At 40.1% G+C, this 17,217-nt stretch overlaps 1 protein-coding gene across 1 annotated transcript; it reads left to right on the top strand.

Moving 5' to 3' along the window:
• The first annotated feature begins 4,906 nt into the window (after positions 1 to 4,906).
• Positions 4,907 to 9,464, top strand: LOC103665522 (HLA class II histocompatibility antigen, DR alpha chain). The gene is made up of 5 exons (XM_008693473.2): positions 4,907 to 5,077; positions 6,939 to 7,184; positions 7,627 to 7,908; positions 8,214 to 8,379; positions 9,058 to 9,464. The coding sequence occupies exons 1-4, from the start codon at positions 4,996 to 4,998 to the stop codon at positions 8,366 to 8,368; spliced, it is 765 nt and encodes a 254-aa protein (XP_008691695.1). The 5' UTR covers positions 4,907 to 4,995; the 3' UTR covers positions 8,369 to 8,379; positions 9,058 to 9,464.
• Positions 9,465 to 17,217: the final 7,753 nt, after the last annotated feature.

The following is a 17,217-nucleotide window of genomic DNA, read 5'->3' as shown; positions in this document are numbered from 1 at the left end:
AGCGATTTTTACCGTGGGCAGTTTTGTCTAGAGATCCAGCTGACACTCATTCTTCATGAGATTTCCAGAAAATGGCTAGAAAATTAGCCTAAGATTAAATTTGTCATGGAGAAGTAGAAAGGGTGTTGAGCATTTATCCAGAAGAATCAAAGTGATTTACAGTTAATTTTTTTCTTTTTTAGACATTGTTTCATTTTTCAAATTCCTTAAAAGCAGCACATTCCATATTTTTGTGTGCTTATAAAAAAAAAGCATGGTGATAATTAGTATAAGCAGACTTTAAATGTTTTTAAGTTGCATTTAAGCAACCTAATTAGGTGAAACACACCTGGGTATTTCTGAGTATGTACATGGGGAATACAGTTAAAACATATCCTGAATTCTGATCGCGGACCTTGCATAAGCTGCCTGAATACTCAAATGCCAATATGAAGAATTACATGCCATTGACCACAAGAGCGAAGCCAGCTACCACTTCTACTGAGGATTAGAAAAACCAGGGAAAGATGTTTCCTGAGAACCTTTGAAATAGTCACCTGTAAGTACAGTGTACAAGAGAAAAGAACTGTCATCCCCTCCCAAGACTGCACTGGGGATTGAAGTGGTTTTAGTGTTTTGAACAGACTGTTCTTGGCTCCACGTGTTACTGGCTACATGATTAGAGACTTGATTTATTTTTTACACATTTAATTTTTATCTTTAATTAATCCTTTTTTAGGAGACAAATCACTGTGGAATGTATACTTTGGATCCACTCAAACCCTGAGTTCAATACCACGGTGCCTGCTTCCTAAGTGGGACCTTGAACAAAAGACTAGATTTCTTTAAAACCCAGGTTTCTCAGAATAAATTGGAAATACAATTATTATCTAGTGAATAAAGTAGTAAGATTTAGTACGATAGCTATTATTCGTAGTATTTTCAATTGGTGAGGAAGAGTGTACCAAAAAGAAGAATTCCAGTAAAATCATGAACAATCCTCTGGCCTATTTCTCTCCTTTCTTTCTACCTTAAAAATTTCAAAGTTCAAAAGAAACCTCAGAAATCTAAAATATAAGTTATTCTTTATCATTACTCTTAGTTTTTCTAACACCTTATTCACCATTAACCGCCTCTCATGTGTTAATCCTAACTCTTAAAATGATCTGCTCTTGAGATGCCATTTACCCACTCTTGCTCCCCTCGTCCTATTGTGTTCACTAACATTTCCCCCCATGCCCCATGCTGGGTCCATGCCACATTCAGTGCAAACAAGAGCCACCTCTTCCTTAGACTTGTACTTTTGTGTAAAAATTTTCTTCATTCATTCACAACATTTAGACTTGAAACTTTAACTAGTTGGGTTTTTGCTTCGTTTTGTTTTGTTTGTTTCTGTTTGGTTTTTGTCATTTTCTACCACCTGCCCCTAAACCAGTTGGTCAGGGGCCTTGTGCTTCATTCTTCATATTGTTTTTAAGATTTTATTAGTTTATTTGACAGAGAGAGACAGAGAGAGAGAGAATGAGCACAAGCAGGGGGAGCAGCAGGCAGAGGGAGAAGCAGGCTCCCTCCGAGCAGGGCTCATCCCAGGACCCTGGGATCATGACCTGAGCTGAAGGCAGACACTTAACTGGGCCACCCAGGCGCCCCTCAGTCTTCATATTTCTTAACTTCTCATCTTCACACTCCCTGTCTTCTTAAATTCTCTGTATTTTGCATGTTTAGAACCCAACTCCTTGGCTATGACGGCTGACCAAATTCATTAATAAAACATCTTCAAGAATTAATTGTTAAGCAAAACTTATATAATGATCGATTGAAAATGGAGACTTTTCCAGCTCTCCTCGCCCCAAACACATAGATACGATGTAGATGTATGCATGCAACCGCGTCTGCATTCTATAAAATCATTCAGACCTAGATGAGACTCCACACTTTAGACCTCATGCAGTAGAGTATACTATTTAAGGATACCATTTCTTGACTCTGTCTTACATGGACAGTGGAGTAAAATCACTTCCTACTCCTGGGAGAATAGCTGAAAGGAGGATTCACAGGTGAGGGCAAGCAGATTTTCAGAAGAGTGAAACAACTTTGCATTGCAAATGGAATGGCCTGTATTTCTGGGATTTGTGCTGGATTTGGAGCCCCAAAGATGATAGGCAGAGTTAGAAGTGACTCTGAAAACAAGTTTCCAGAATGTGTAAAATACAGGAGCTGGTGCTGGGTGAGTGAGTCAAACCATTAACTGGCCAGATGGGGGCAGCTATTGGAGGCAACCACTCTTAGGCTACTGCGGTGATTTTTCAACCTAATCTATTCCTTCACAATCTCTCAGTTATTGAATTCAGCTTGTGCCTTTTAGAATAAACAAAAAATTGGGGTAATTATAAAACAACCTGGCTATAGCTGCTCAAATCATAACAATGGAACCCGTGGTTGGCTAACAGGGAAATATTCTGAAATGTGGATTCCATATTACGGACATCCCCCTTGCCCCAACACACACACATACACACATGCACACTTGTGGCCTTAGGTTCCATGAGAAAGCTATCTCCTTTCCAAGCCTTAACCTATTATCCCTAAATACCCCTCTGGTTCTAGGTTTGGTACTGCAGGAGGAACAAGAATGAGGTATACATATTTGCATTTAATAATTTCAAAAATTCCCATTAGCTTCTATGTCTTGTCTATACCACAGGGAATAGAAGTAAGAGTATTAAATTTCCCAGCTTCTCCTTGTCTCAGGATCTGGACATGGCCTACACACTGCCAGTGAAAGTATTATGAGATTTGGGAGGTGACAAGCATGCTGAAGCCATCTCATGCAGTGGACACGAGGGTGTCACAGACAGAAGTCTTGGCAGCAGCAGCCTTGTGTTGCCAACACAGTCCTTTCCCTGGGGCTCCAGAAGAGCTGTGATGTCCACAGTGCCTTCCCACAGGCTCCTGACCTCTTGGAGTTAAGGGTCTGCCCTGACCTATGCTCCTCCAGGCTTCCTATCACTTTAAAGGTATAATTCCATCTAATACAGAAGAATTGTAATAAACAATTCTGTTTAGAGTGTCTGCAGGAACTTCTATTTCCAGACTGAACTCTGACTAGTACAGTGGCTCCTCACCATTTGACGTCACCGAGAAGACCTCACTCAGGTGCCCTCAGAAATCCCCTCAGACATAGGAAGCCAGAGAGGAGGGACAGGGGACCATGAGTTGTGTCTGCATAGGAACTTCTCTCCTGTCACAGGGAAAGGGAAATGAAAGTATTTTCTTAAGATTCCCAAATTTGGTAATCTCATGAAGAGAACCAATCAGTGTTTTAAAAAGAAGCCATATCATAAGTTGCTGGGCAACACCTTAGGTTGAAGGTGCTGTTATGACAAGTAAAATATTTTTCTGGAAAGAGTCTCTGAGTTAACTGTATATTCATTGAGCAACTTTAAAAAACCAGGAAGTATGATAACCAGCAAAAGGTAGGCATAGAGAAATTATACTTGTCTTTTCCTCTGAAAGAGGAGACAACAAGCCTAAATCATAGGGCCAGATCCTCAGCAGAGACTGATACGGTAGAGCTCTCATCTGGCCCATTCCTTTGCATCCAAGAAGTGTATTCCTTAACAATCTTAGGGCAAAACTGTGCTGTGGGTCTCCTCCAAGTGATCTAGAAGTAAGTGTCAGAGAATCTTCAAAGCCCTTAGATGCAATCAGATAATCCATAATGTATAGGGTTTTTTCCTCCTCATGATTTGTGAGGGCACCTGTGGGGCAGGATAAGATCTCAGCACAACAGTGTAGAAAATCTACCCTGAGCGTATGTGTCATGACTGATATTAAACAGTGAACTCACCATCTGATGAGCTGCCTCACTGCCAGGTCTCTCTTCCCTGGAAGTATTCAGAGTACAGCCCTTTCTATGTGTGGTTTAATTTTTCCTTTCTACCGCACTGTACCTTCAGAAACATGAGGGTCAGAGAATCTTAACGTTCAGTTTTCTTAATGGTGAACATCAGAATAAATTGTTAGGATCAAAACTTCAATAAGTTATGATATGAGGAGAATTTTCAGAATTGTAACGTGAGGAAAGTTATGGTAAAGCCCTCCTGCATGCTATTATCTCTATTGCTCCCAGTAAAATAAGCTCTGCTCAATTTAGTCCGCTTTATTCATCGATCTGAGTCCTCACATGAGGTGTGTCCCCAGAAGTCTACCCAATCTCTGGTCATATTTAAGATGGTAGGGATCACAGTCCACTCTTTCCAATAACCACTACCTCTGGTGTCTCTACAATTCCTCTCCGGCTAGGGGAGTGTTGACACTCAGAGTTTCTCCTCTAATGTTCTCTCGATATAGCACAGTGCCAGGGATGCCCAGCTCTTGGGCTGAGTTTGCCATCTGGGAATCTAGGACACTGGAGGACAAACCTAGAGCAATAAGAACTTTCTGACATGAAGCTCTGTCACCCACTACTGCCAAGATTCAGGCATTCTCCATAGCATGACAATTTACCTTCTCTTTAGATGATTTGTTGTCCCTTAAATAAACTCCCCAGCTGTTGCAGCACAGAGGCATAATTGGTCACTAACTGTCATGTAGGGTGTTTCCATTGATTTTGTTCTCACTAACATGCTTCAGGTACATCCCTTTCTAGAACTTGGATTGGGATGAAACCGTCTGTGGGTGAATATTATTTTCAAAAACTTGATTTTTTGCTGTTTCTGTTTGGTTGTGTGTGGTTTGTTTTTGTTTTGTTGATTGATTGATTGATTGATTGATTAAGAACTTTACTTGTTTATCTAATGAATGAAGTGTTTCCTTTCCTGACCCTTTACGAGAGCTCTTCCCTTAGCAACAGATGTGTCATTTCAAAACTTTTTCTGATTGGCTTCAGATCAACCTATTTGAATTTTAATCAATCTGACCCTATCATACCCCGCATTCTCTTTTCTTTTATTCTTGTCAGTTCTGCTCCACTCTTAAGCTCTACTGACCTCCATCAAATCACCAAAGAAGAAAATGGCCATAAGTGGAGTCCCAGTGCTAGGATTTTTCATCATGGCTTTACTGATGGGTCCCCAGGAATCACGGGCTATCAAAGGTAAGTGCTGAGGGAAGCAAAACTTGGGATATAAGCTCTGAGAGCATTGGAGAGATAAACTGTAAATATTTGCAAGACAGTCTTTGGAGTGAAGGAAAAGTGTGGCAGACATCATGTAGTCTAAATCTGAAAGTATTTTTTAAAATGTAGCTTGGAGGAGTTTTGTTCTTTTCTTAAATTGAAGTCAGTCACATTTAGTTAAGAGGGGAAAAATGGTATTGATTAATACCATTGACTTTGAGATAAGCCGACTTGAGGAAATATTTTCTGAGAGGCATTAACAAGCTATCCTCTGGGCTTTGATTTCTTTTTCTGGAAAATTAGTATATTTTGAAATCTCACATCATTTTGTGGGAATTCAATAAGAAAAAATTTGAGAAGTCCTCACAACTGGTTCTTAGCCAAATACATGGTAGTTATTTTTTGGCAAGTGAATCCTATCAGCATATTTTAAGCACAGACGTATTGAAGATCACCAGAAAGGGAAGTTACCAAAAACAACATTCTATCCGAGGGACGGCAAGGGCAGGTATGCTGATGCCAATTGCATTTAATTTACTTCCTCTTGGGAGAAGAATAGCCCCTTCACCACTTCAGTGGATCTATGATCTATGGTCACTGCTACTTAGTGATTTTCTCAAAAGAGTAGAACAGTGAGTAAAGATATGGAGAGGTTTTTTTTTATTATTCTCTGCCATCTCCAGAGCAAACGTTTACTACTATGAAGATGTATTGTGAAAAACTATCCTTCACCCAGACTGAACCACACTGAGGTGTCAGGTACATTGGAAATAAGTAATGTAATAATCCAGCTCCAAGACCCATGATAGCAATTGTAGGTTTCTATTGCCCCAAAAGAGCCACAAATGGGGATGCATACGTGATAAAGTAGAGGCTCTTCCCTTGGGATGGAAGGGGAAACTAGAGGTGGCTCTGTTCCTTAAATACAAAGCAGTTTTGAACCTAAAATGCTGATTATAAGCCTGATGATGTACTAAGAAATTACTTACCTCATCTCATTTAATACTTTCTTTTTTTTTTAACAGACAGAGAGCATGAGTTCACAAGCGGGGTAGGGAGGGGCAAAGAGAAAAGGAGAGAGAATCTTAGGCAGGCTACACACTCGGGGTGGAGCCCAACTTGGGGCTCGATCTTAGTACCCTGAGATTATTACCTGAGCCGAAATCAAGAGTCGGATGCTTAACTGACTGAGCCACACAGGCGCTCCTCATTTAACTCTAAAAACAAATTCAAGGTAAAAGTGAAACCACAAAACAATATAATAGGATATATTATAATAATACAATAGGAAAACAATATAAATACATAAAATATCGATTCAAAATCACTAAGTAGGGAAATACCTAAATAAGAATTAAGGATTTAATTAATCCAGCGTTCAGAACCCAGACTTTTAAACAGCGTTTCCTTCTTCTTAGTATTACCGTGTTCTGATAGATGCCCTAGAATTCTTGTTTAACTGTATTTAATGCCTGGGAAGAGACAGGGAGTGAGCAATTCCCTTTTAGGAGCCGCTGCTGGATTTCCAAAGAGGGAACTGTTTCTCAGCTAGTAACACGGAAGCTAACAACAGCTTCACAAGACTCTGGGATTTTCAGGCCTCATTTCCTTCAATATGCCCTAACTCTGCCCCTTTACTTCACCCCTCGCAGCTCTGTTCAACATGGATATCCTGCACCTGAGCCTCATCTTCCAACTTATCCCTCTTCTCCATCACTCCTCCATTCCACATGGCCAATCCCCTTCCACTGCCCCCGCCCACACGTTTGTCTCACATCCCGGGTTCTTCTTCCTCTCCCCCTCCTGGTTCCCACCCTAACTCTCTTCCCTGCCTTTTCAGAGGACCATGTGATCATCCAGGCTGAGTTCTATATGACCCCTGACCCGTCAGGCGAGTTTATGTTTGACTTCGATGGTGATGAGATTTTCCATGTGGATTTGGAAAAGAAGGAGACGGTGTGGCGGCTGGAAGAATTTGGACGTTTTGCCAGTTTTGAGGCCCAGGGTGCCTTGGCCAACATAGCTGTGGACAAAGCTAACCTGGACATCATGATAAAGCGCTCCAACCACACCCCAAACACCAATGGTACCTGCTGCACTCCTAGACACGGGAATCCTAACTTTGAAATAGATGCTTCAGCTTGTTATGTTGCGTTATTGTAACTGACTACCCTTCCCATGGGCCCTGCCTCGCCATAAGCAAGTCCCTACTTCTCACATCACAGACTCAAGAACTTTCCATGAGTTTGTTCCTTTCCTGATGTGCTCACATCTTGTCCCTGCCATCCACAGTCGGTCACAGGTCATTGCCCCGAATCTCTGCTGGGGGAACCAGGAATGAAATTATCTCCAGTACCTAAAATATCCTTCTATATCTTACACCACAACACTCGTTCCTGTTCATGGGGGAGACCATCAGAGATAGGTATCCGAGACCAGGGCAGAGTTTCCATGGCTTTTTCTGCTTCAGTGGGAGGGAGAGGGGCTAGCCTAAGCAGGGAAGGCTAATTTCTCTCCTATGTCCCCAGTACCTCCAGAGGTGACTGTGCTCTCAAACACCCCTGTGGAACTGGGAGAGCCCAACACCCTCATCTGTTTCATCAACAAGTTCTCCCCACCGGTGATCAATGTCACGTGGCTTCGAAATGGAAACCCTGTCACCACAGGAGTGTCAGAGACAGTCTTCCTGCCCAGGGAAGACCACCTTTTCCGCAAGTTCCACTATCTCCCCTTCCTGCCCTCAGCCGATGATGTCTATGACTGCAAGGTGGAGCACTGGGGTTTGGACAAGCCTCTTCTCAAGCACTGGGGTATGGACCATGCTTCTATCTCCTTTCTTTTATGATTTCCTCCCGTGATGCCTGTGTCTGTGCTTTGGGACCCAGAGTCCCCTAACTCGTCCATAACAATTGCTACAATTCCTATTCTTTGCCTTCTCCCATTATTCATCTCCCCCCACATTTAATCTGCATTCCCTTAATACATCATTCTGTCTTCCTCTTATTTAGTTGATTAATAACTATTCTTCTGACTAACTACCCTACATTTGGTTCTAAGTGCTACTCCATACCACAGTCATTACTTCCGCACTATAGTCTGTATCATTTTTCCCCAGAGTTTGAAGCACCAACTCCCTTCCCAGAGACAACAGAGAATGTGGTGTGTGCTCTGGGCCTGGTTGTGGGTCTGGTGGGCATCATTGTTGGGACCGTCTTCATCATCAAGGGCATGCGCAAGGTCAATGCTGGTGAACGCCGAGGGCCTCTGTGAGGCACCTGCAGGTAAGTTTGATGTGGTCAAAGTGAAGACCTAGATGGAATTATCCAAAGGAAGGAAACAGAGTGGAGAAAAGGATGTATGATATCTTTAAAGGAAAATGATAGGAAAGTCAAGACTCTTGATTTATCTTTGTTAGGACAGAATCAGACATTGTCATCATCTGGTATCACAAAGCTTCAAGATCCCATATTCTTTCCCATACATGTGAACCTACACCATGATTTAAGTCTTGGAAATTATCTCCACTACCTAAGACCATTGTTTCACATAATACTAATGAATCAATAATCTAGAAAAGATTTGGGTACTTTCCGGTATATATTTTCTGAAACATTACCTCAGTTCAGAAATATTTCCAGAGCTTGGCTCTTTTGGATTTGGGATAAATTCACTACATGAAATGAAAATCCCTTGAAGGTCAATGCTTGTTTTTTGTTTTCCAATCTGAAAAGTGGTATTGAAATTTCTATGAGAGGGTAAGCCATGGTCTGCTTATTCATTCTCACTTGGAGAGTGGAAGGTGCAGTTCATGTTGGAAAGGTTGCATTGACTAGACAGAGGTCAGATGAATATTTAGAGACTTTTCCAAAGTCAGATGATTAAGGGAGAAGAGGAAGGAATCTGAAAAAAGAGCTTAAAATGATTGTCTTAACTTTTTAACTGTGTGTGTCCTGCTACAGGCAATGGAGTTTCCTAGAGAGAAGATCAATAAAGAAAGCTGTGCTTTAATTCCTTCATAAACCTGGCAATACTCCACCTGTTCACCTCGCTGAAGATAACCATTCTTCCACGTTTTCCAGACCTTTAGCTATTCTAAGAATAATGATGCCTTCCTGGTCTGTCCAGATTCTGACATCTAGTTATTCCCTGTTTGTTGTCCCTTCTTGGGTCTGTTTTCCTCCATTATCTACCATCATTTTAATATCACCAGGTAATTCCTCTGGAATAGACCCCATAGGATCCTGTCTCTGCTATGGAACCTTGTGAATGTTCAATACAGATATCCCTTCTACACTTATTGCTTGCGTTTCTTCAAACTGTGATTGTGATTTTTTTGAACATAATAAACTGATGGGTCTGAGATGAAGTTTTGGAATCTAAGCCAGTTCTTCACAGGGACTAGGGTTTAAATGTGTGATTCTTTCACCCTGAAATGTATGATGTTGAATGTACATGATAAGTTATGTAAGCAATCAGAAATATCTAGGTTTGGGGCACCTGGGTGGCTCAGTCAGTTAAATGTTTGACTCTTGGTTTCAGCTCAGGTCATGATCTCAACATCATGGGATCAAGTCCCATGCAGGTTCAGCACTCAGTTCGGAGTCTGCTTGAAATTCTCTCCCTCTACCTCTCCCCCTGTTCACACTTACTAAATAAATAACAAATAAATAAATAAATAAATAAATAAATAAATAAATAAATAATCTTTTTAAAAAAGAAAAGAAAAGAAAAGAAATATCTAGGTTCATTAAGACCATGCCTCATTCACAACATCTGCAACTAATCCAGTTGATACGGTCCAGTCCCCCTTTGGAAAACCCTAGAGTATAGTTTGTTTTTTGGGAGAGCTCTACTTAGGAATGGTTTCAGAATCTGGTTTTGGTTCTTGATCTCCAAGTCAATGATCTATCTGATTATTTGGTAGAATGAATGACAAAGCCTGGCGTTTAGCTTCAGATAATGAGTGAAACTATTGATGGGGAGCAGATGGGAGTGGAGAGAGGACCAGAATAGAGGAGGATTCATATATATTACAGGATTTACATATCAATGGCACCCACTCCAGGTTTATTGAAAAATAGGATTGGACACTGTGGATCAACATTACCCATTTTCTTAACATGGTCTTTGATGCCTGTTTCATTACCAGAAGAATGGTCTGACTTATTCCTGAAATAATCTTGAATTGGATATGTATCCCTGAGAAGAAAAATCAAGTAAAAAGTGGGAAGTTGGGTGGAATATGACATTAAAATTGAATGAAAAAATGTTTGAGACACAGTGGGCTACTGCTCAGTTATCTGTGAAAGTATTACTTGATATTTATTTCTAACTGCTTACCAGAGCCTACCCCAAACCATGAAGATCAATAATCCTGACAGTTAGATAGAGTGGCAAAGAAGGGCTGTTGAATGGACATCAACTTGGGCCTTGTCTTACTGTACATTTACTAGCTGCGTATTCAGTGATACCTTACTTAACCTACCTGATTCCTTTCATGAAAATACTGATGGCAGTTTTTACCACACTGAGTTATTATAAGAATCAAAGGACAAATGCAAGAAGAGTAATTAAGTACCATGCGTAGTGAACACAAAAAAACTACAAATTCCACTATTTTTTCTCAAAATTTTTACAACCAGATGATAAAAATCCCAGAAAAGTGCAAAACAAAGCAAGATGACTTTGAAAGGTAGCAGAATATGTCATCCCAAATATACCACTCCGGCGTAAGGATTGTTTTGAGCTGATAAGGTGGTCTCAGGTAATAAAATTGTTGTAGATCACTTGTTCGCTAAAGAAGGAGTCTGTGCCATGCACGTCATTGCAAATAGCAAGACTTCGTTGATGGCTGCATAATATTCCATTGCATATATATATCACATCTTCCTTATTCCTTCATCTGTCAATGGACATCTGGGCTCTTTTCATAGTTTAGCTATCATGCACATTGCTGCTATAAACATTGGGGTGCAGGTGCCCCTTTGGATCACTACCTTTGTATCTTTGGGGTAAATAGCCAGTAGTGCAATGGATGTGTCCTACGATGGCTTTATTTTCAACTTTTTAAGGAATCTCTATATTGTTTTCCAGAATGGCTGTACCAGTTTGCATTCCCAACCAGAGTGTAGGAAGGTTGCCCTTTCTCCTCATCCTCACCAACATCTGTTATTTCCTTACTTATTAATTTTAGCCATTCTGACTGGTGTGAGGTGGTATCTCATTGTGGTTTTGATTTGTATTTCCCTGATGCCGAGTGATGTTGAACACTTTTTCATGTGTCTGTTGGCCATTTAGATGTCTTCTTTGGAGAAATGTCTGTTCATGTCTTCTGCCCATTTCTTCATTAGATTATTTGTTCTTTGGGTGTTGAGTTTGGTAAGTTCTTTATAGATTTTGTATACTAATCCTTTATCTGATATGTCATTTGCAAATATCTTCTCCCATTCTGTCAGCTGTCTTTTGGTTTTGTTGACTGTTTCCTTTGCTGTGCCAAAGCTTTTTATCTTGATGAAGACCCGATAGTTCACTTTTGCCTTCATTTCCCTTAACTTTGGCAATGTGTCTAGGAACATTTGCTGTGGTCTAGCTTGACGAGATTGCTGCCTGTGTTCTCCTCAAGGATTTTGATGGATTCCTGTCTCACATTTAGGTCTTTCATCCATTTTGAGTCTATTTTTGTATATGGTGTAGAGAAATGGTCCAGTTTCATTCTTCTGCATGTGGCTGACCAATTTTCCTAACACCATTTGTTGAAGGGACAATTTTCCATAGAATATGCTTTCCTGCTTTGTTGAAGATTAGTTGACCATAGAGTTGAGGGTCCATTTCTGAGTTCTCTATTCTGTTCCATTGATCTATGTGTCTGGTTTTGTGCCAGTACCATACTATCTTGATGATTACAGCTTTGTAATAGAGCTTGAAGTCCAGAATTGTGATGCCACTGGCTTTGGTTCTCTTTTTCAACATTCCTCTGGCTATTAGGGGTCTTTTCTGACTCCATACAAATTTTAGGATTATTTGTTTCAGTTCTGTGGAAAAAGTTGATGGTATTTTGATAGGGATTGCTTTGAATGTGTAGATTGCTCTAGGTAGCGTAGACATTTTAATGTTTGTTCTTGCAGTCCATGAGCATGGAACATTTTTCTATTTCTTTGTGTCTTCCTCAATTTCTTTCATAAGTATTCTATAGTTTTTTGAGTACATATCCTTTGCCCCTTTAGTTAGATTTAGTCCTAAGTATCTTATTGTTTTGGGTGCAAATGTAAATGGAATCGACTCCTTAATTTCTCTTTCTTCTGTCTCGTTGTTGGTGTAGAAATGTAAAGGATTTCTGTGCATTGATTTTATATCCTGCCACTTTACTGAATCCCTGTATGAGTTCTAGCAGTTTTGGGGTGGAGTCTTTTGGGTTCTCCACATAAAGTATCATATCATCAGCAAAGAGTGAAAGTTTGATATCTTCTTTGCCAGTTCAGATAGCTTTTATTTCTTTTTGTTGTCTGATTGCTGAAGCTAGGACTTCTAGTACTATGTTAAAGAGCAGTGGTGATAGTGGACATCCCTGCCCTGTTCCTGACCTTAGAAGGAAAGCTCTCAGTTTCCCCCCATTGAGAATGATATTCACTGTGGGCTTTTCATAGATGGCTTTTATGATATCGAGGTATGTACCCTCTATCCCTACACTGTGAAGAGTTTTAATCAAGAAAGAATGCTGTAAGGGGCGCCTGGGTGGCACAGCGGTTAAGCGTCTGCCTTCGGCTGAGGGCATGATCCCGGCGTTGTGGGATCGAGCCCCACATCAGGCTCCTCCGCTATGAGCCTGCTTCTTCCTCTTCCACTCCCTCTGCTTGTGTTCCCGCTCTCGCTGGCTGTCTCTATCTCTGTCAAATAAATAAATAAAATCTTTAAAAAAAAAAAAAGAAAAAAAGAGAAAGGATGCTGTGCTTTGTCAAATGTTTTTCCTGCATCTATTGAGAGGCTCATATAGATCATATAGTTCTTGTCCTTTCTTTTATTAATGTAATGTATCACACTGATTGATTTGTGGATGTTGAACCAACCTTGCAGCCCAGGAATAAATCCCACTTGGTCATGGTGAATAATCCTTTTAATGTATTTTGGATCCTATTATCTAGTGTATTGGTGAGTATTTTTGCATCCATGTTCATCAGGGATATTGGTCTGTCATTATCCTTTTTGGTGGGGTCTTTGTCTGGTTTGGGAATCAAGGTGATGCTGGCCTCATAAAAAGAGTTTGGAAGTTTTCCTTCTGTTTCTATTTTTTTGCAACAGTTTCAGAAGAATAGGTATTAATTCTTCAAATGTTTGGTAGAATTCCCCTGGGAAGCCATCTGGCCCTGGCCTCTTGTTTCTTGAGAGATTTTTGATTACTGCTTCAATTTCCTTGTTGGTATGGGTCTGTTCAGGTTTCTGTTTCTTCCTGGTTCAGTTTTGGTAGTTTATACATCTCAAAGAATGCATCCATTTCTTCCAGATTGTCTAATTAATTGATATATAGTTGTTCATAATATGTTCTTATAATTGTTTGTATTTCTTTGGTGGTGTTGTGATTTCTTTTCTTTCATTCATGATTTTATTTATTTGGGTCCTTTCTCTTCTTTTTGGTAAGTCTGGGTAGGGGTTTATCAATCTTATTAATCCTTTCAAAGAACAAGCTCCTAGTTTTGTTGATCTGTTCTACTGTTATTTTGGTTTCTATTTCATTGATTTCTGCCCTAATCCTTATTATTTCTCTTCTCCTGCTGGGTTTAGGCTTTATTTGCTCTTCTTTCTCCAGCTCCTTTAGGTGTGGGGTTAGGTTCTGTATTTGAGAACTTTCTTGTTTCTTGATAAAGAAGTGCTATATACTTCTTGTATATAGTTTCTTGTAGTGCTATATGCTTTCCTCTTAGGACCTCTTTTGCTGCATCCCAAAGATTTTGAACAGTTGTGTTTTCATTTTCATTTGTTTCCATGAATTTTTAAAAATTCTTCTTTAATTTCCTTGCTGACCCATTCATTCTTTAGTAGGATGATCTTTATCCTCCAGGTATTTGGGTTCTTTCCAACTTTCCTCTTGTGATTGAGTTCCAGTTTCAAAGCATTGTGGTCCAAAAATATACAGGGAATGATCCCAATCTTTTGGTACCAGTCAAGACCTGATTTATGACCCAGAATGTGATCTATTCTGGAGAATGTTCCATGTGCACTCAAGAAGAATGTGTATTCTGTTGCTTTGGGATGGAATGTTCTGAATATATCTGTGAAGTCCATCTGGTGCAGTGTGTCATTTAAAGCCCTTATTTCCTTGTTGATCTTTTGCTTAGATGATCTGTCCATTGCAGTGAGGTGGATGTTAAAGTCCCCTATTATTCTTGTATTATTATCAATGTGTTTCTTTGATTTTGTTATTAATTGACATATAATTGGGTGCTCCCATGCTAGGGCCATAAATAGTTACAATTGTTAGATCTTGTTGGATAGACCCTTTAATTATGATATAGTGTCCTTCCTCATCTCTTATTACAGTCTTTAGTTTAAAATCTAATTTGTCTGATATAAGGATTGCCACCCCAGCTTTCTTTTGTTGTCCATTAGTATGATAAATGGTTTTCCATCCCCTCACTTTAAATCTGGAAGTGTCTTTGGGTCTCAAATGAGTCTGTTGCAGACAGCATATCAATGGGTCTTGCTTTTTTTATCCAATCTGATACTCTGTGTCTTTTGTTTGGGGCATTTAGCTCATTTACATTCAGGGTAACTATTGAAAGATAAGAATTTAGTGTTGTTGTACTATCTGTAAGGTGACTGTTACTGTATATTGTCTCTCTTCTTTTCTATTCTCTTTATTTTGGGGCTCTCTCTTTGCTTAGAGGACCCCTTTCAATATTTCTTGTAGGGCTGGTTTGGTGATCACAAATTCTTTTAGTTTCTGTTTGTCCTGGAAGCTTTTTATGAATCCTTTCTATTTTCAGTGACAGCCCAGCTGGATAAAGTACTCCTGGCTGCATATTTTTTTCATTTATTACCCTGAATATTTCATGCCAGTCCTTTCTGGCCTGCCAGGTTTCTGTGGATAGGTCTGCTACCAATCTAATGTTTCTACCATTGTAGGTTACAGACCTCTTGTCCCGAGCTGTTTTCAGGATTTTCTTTTTGTCTCTAAGATTTATAAGTTTTACCATTAGATGTTAGGGTATTGACCTATTTTTGTTGATTTTGGGGGGTTTCCTGTACCTCCTGGATTTTGATGCCTGTTTCCTTTCCCAAATTATGGAAATTTTTTGCTATAATTTGTTCCAATATACCTTCTGCCCCTCTTTCTCTTTCCTCTTCTTCTGGGATCGCAATTATTCTAATATTGTTTTGCCTTATGGTATCACTTATCTCTTGAGTTCTCCCCTTGTGATCCAGTAGTTGTTTATCTCTCTTTTTCTCAGCTTCTTGATTCTTCATCATTTGGTCTTCTATATCACTAATTCTCTCTTCTGCTTCATTTATCCCATCAGTTAGAGCTTCCATTTTTTATTGCACCTCATGAATAGCTTTTTTTGATCTCGATGTGGTTAGATTTTAGTTCTTTTATTTCTCCAGAAAGGGATTCTCTAGTGTCTTCTATGCTTTTTTCAAGCCCAACTAATATCTTTATAATCGTTATTCTGAACTCTAGTTCCGATATCTTACTAATGTCTGTATTGGTTAAGTCCCTAGCAGTCAGTACTGCCTCTTCTTTTTTTTTTTTTTTTTTTTTTTTTTTTTTTTTTTTTTTTTTGAGGTGAGTTTTTCCGTTTTGTCATTTGGTCCAGAGAAGAATAGATGAACAAGGGAACAAAATATCAAAAGGGCAACAATGACCCCAGAGAAATATACACTAAACAAATCAGAAGAGACCCAAAACTGGGTGTTGGGGGCGGGGAGAATATGATCAGGCTGGTGAATAGAGCAGAGCCATACACTAGAATTTGGGTGTATTTTGGTCTGTTAGAAGAAATCGCATCCCAAAACTCTAAGGAAAGAAAAACTTATATATATACAAAAAATAAGGCTAACTTAATGAAAGGGATAGAATATGAATGTAAAAATGAAAATTAAAAAAAGATTTTAAAAAAGGAATTGATAGGTTGGTTGAAAACAGAGAGAAGAAAAATTTTAAAAAGAAAAAAGAAACAAATAATAGAGAAAATTTAAAAAATTAAAGTTCAAAGACTAAAGAATCATGGGGGGAAAGCCATGAATTCTATGTGGTGTATTCCCCTGGTGCTGGAGTTTTACAGTTCTCATTGATCAGTAAACTTAGTCTTGGCTGGATCTTGCTGATCTTCTGGGGGAGGGGCCTGTTGCATTGATTCTCAAATGTCTTTGCCCCAGGAGGAATTGCACGTCAGTTACCAGGGCCCAGGCTAAGAAATTTTCTCCTGTTTTCTCTCTGTGCCTTTTGTTCCCTGAAGGCTTTCCTCACAGCTTTACAGGATGAGAATGAAAATGGTTGCCTCCCAATCTCTGGCCCTGGAGCCAAGAGTAGCATCACTCATCAGAGAAAAGCAGGCAATCACTCCTGTCTCCCTCGCCTCTGGCTGCACTCTGTGTTCACTGGGCCTGAGACTGAGGGTTTCCATCTCTGGACAGGACCCCATTTGGAGTCTCCAAACCCAGCACGTTCCTGCGGCACACTCTACGCCACTCCTCCTAGGGGAGGAAGGCGAGTCTCCCTGTATCTGCTGTTTGTTGGGCTCCTGCTCAAAGAGCAATGGCCTGACTGTGCCGCAGATCATGGTTTATGGCCACCCCAAGCTGAGGGTCCACTCCTCATCTCACTCTTTGCAGCCGGCTTCCCTGCCCCAGTACCTGGGAGCTCTGCTGCATTTAGGCACCCCTGGTCTTCCTGTGACCCCAAGGATTCTGAGACTACACTGTCCCAGTGAGGTTCCACTCCCCGCTTAGCCACCAGAGTGCCATTCCTCACTGGAGCAGACTTCTAAAAGTTCCAATTTTGTGTTTCTCTGCTCTATCACTTGCCAGTAGCAAGCTGACCAAGGCTCCCTCCCCACTGTGGTCTATCTTCCTGTATATCACCTCAGATTCACTTCTCCACCCCTCCTACCTTGCAGAAAGTGGTC

Source organism: Ursus maritimus, unplaced genomic scaffold (assembly GCF_017311325.1).
Source record: "Ursus maritimus isolate PB19 unplaced genomic scaffold, ASM1731132v1 scaffold_30, whole genome shotgun sequence".
Classification (NCBI taxonomy): Eukaryota; Metazoa; Chordata; class Mammalia; order Carnivora; family Ursidae; genus Ursus; species Ursus maritimus.
Note: the sequence above shows the minus strand (reverse complement) of the source record. Positions and strands in the feature narration are given on the sequence as shown.

Coding starts and splice junctions, on each gene's coding strand:
- LOC103665522 (XM_008693473.2), top strand. CDS start 4,996: ATGGCCATAAGTGGAGTCCCAGTGCTAGGATTTTTCATCATGGCTTTA. Junction 7,185..7,626: donor CCACACCCCAAACACCAATG/GTACCTGCTGCA, acceptor CTATGTCCCCAG/TACCTCCAGAGGTGACTGTG. Junction 7,909..8,213: donor GCCTCTTCTCAAGCACTGGG/GTATGGACCATG, acceptor ATTTTTCCCCAG/AGTTTGAAGCACCAACTCCC.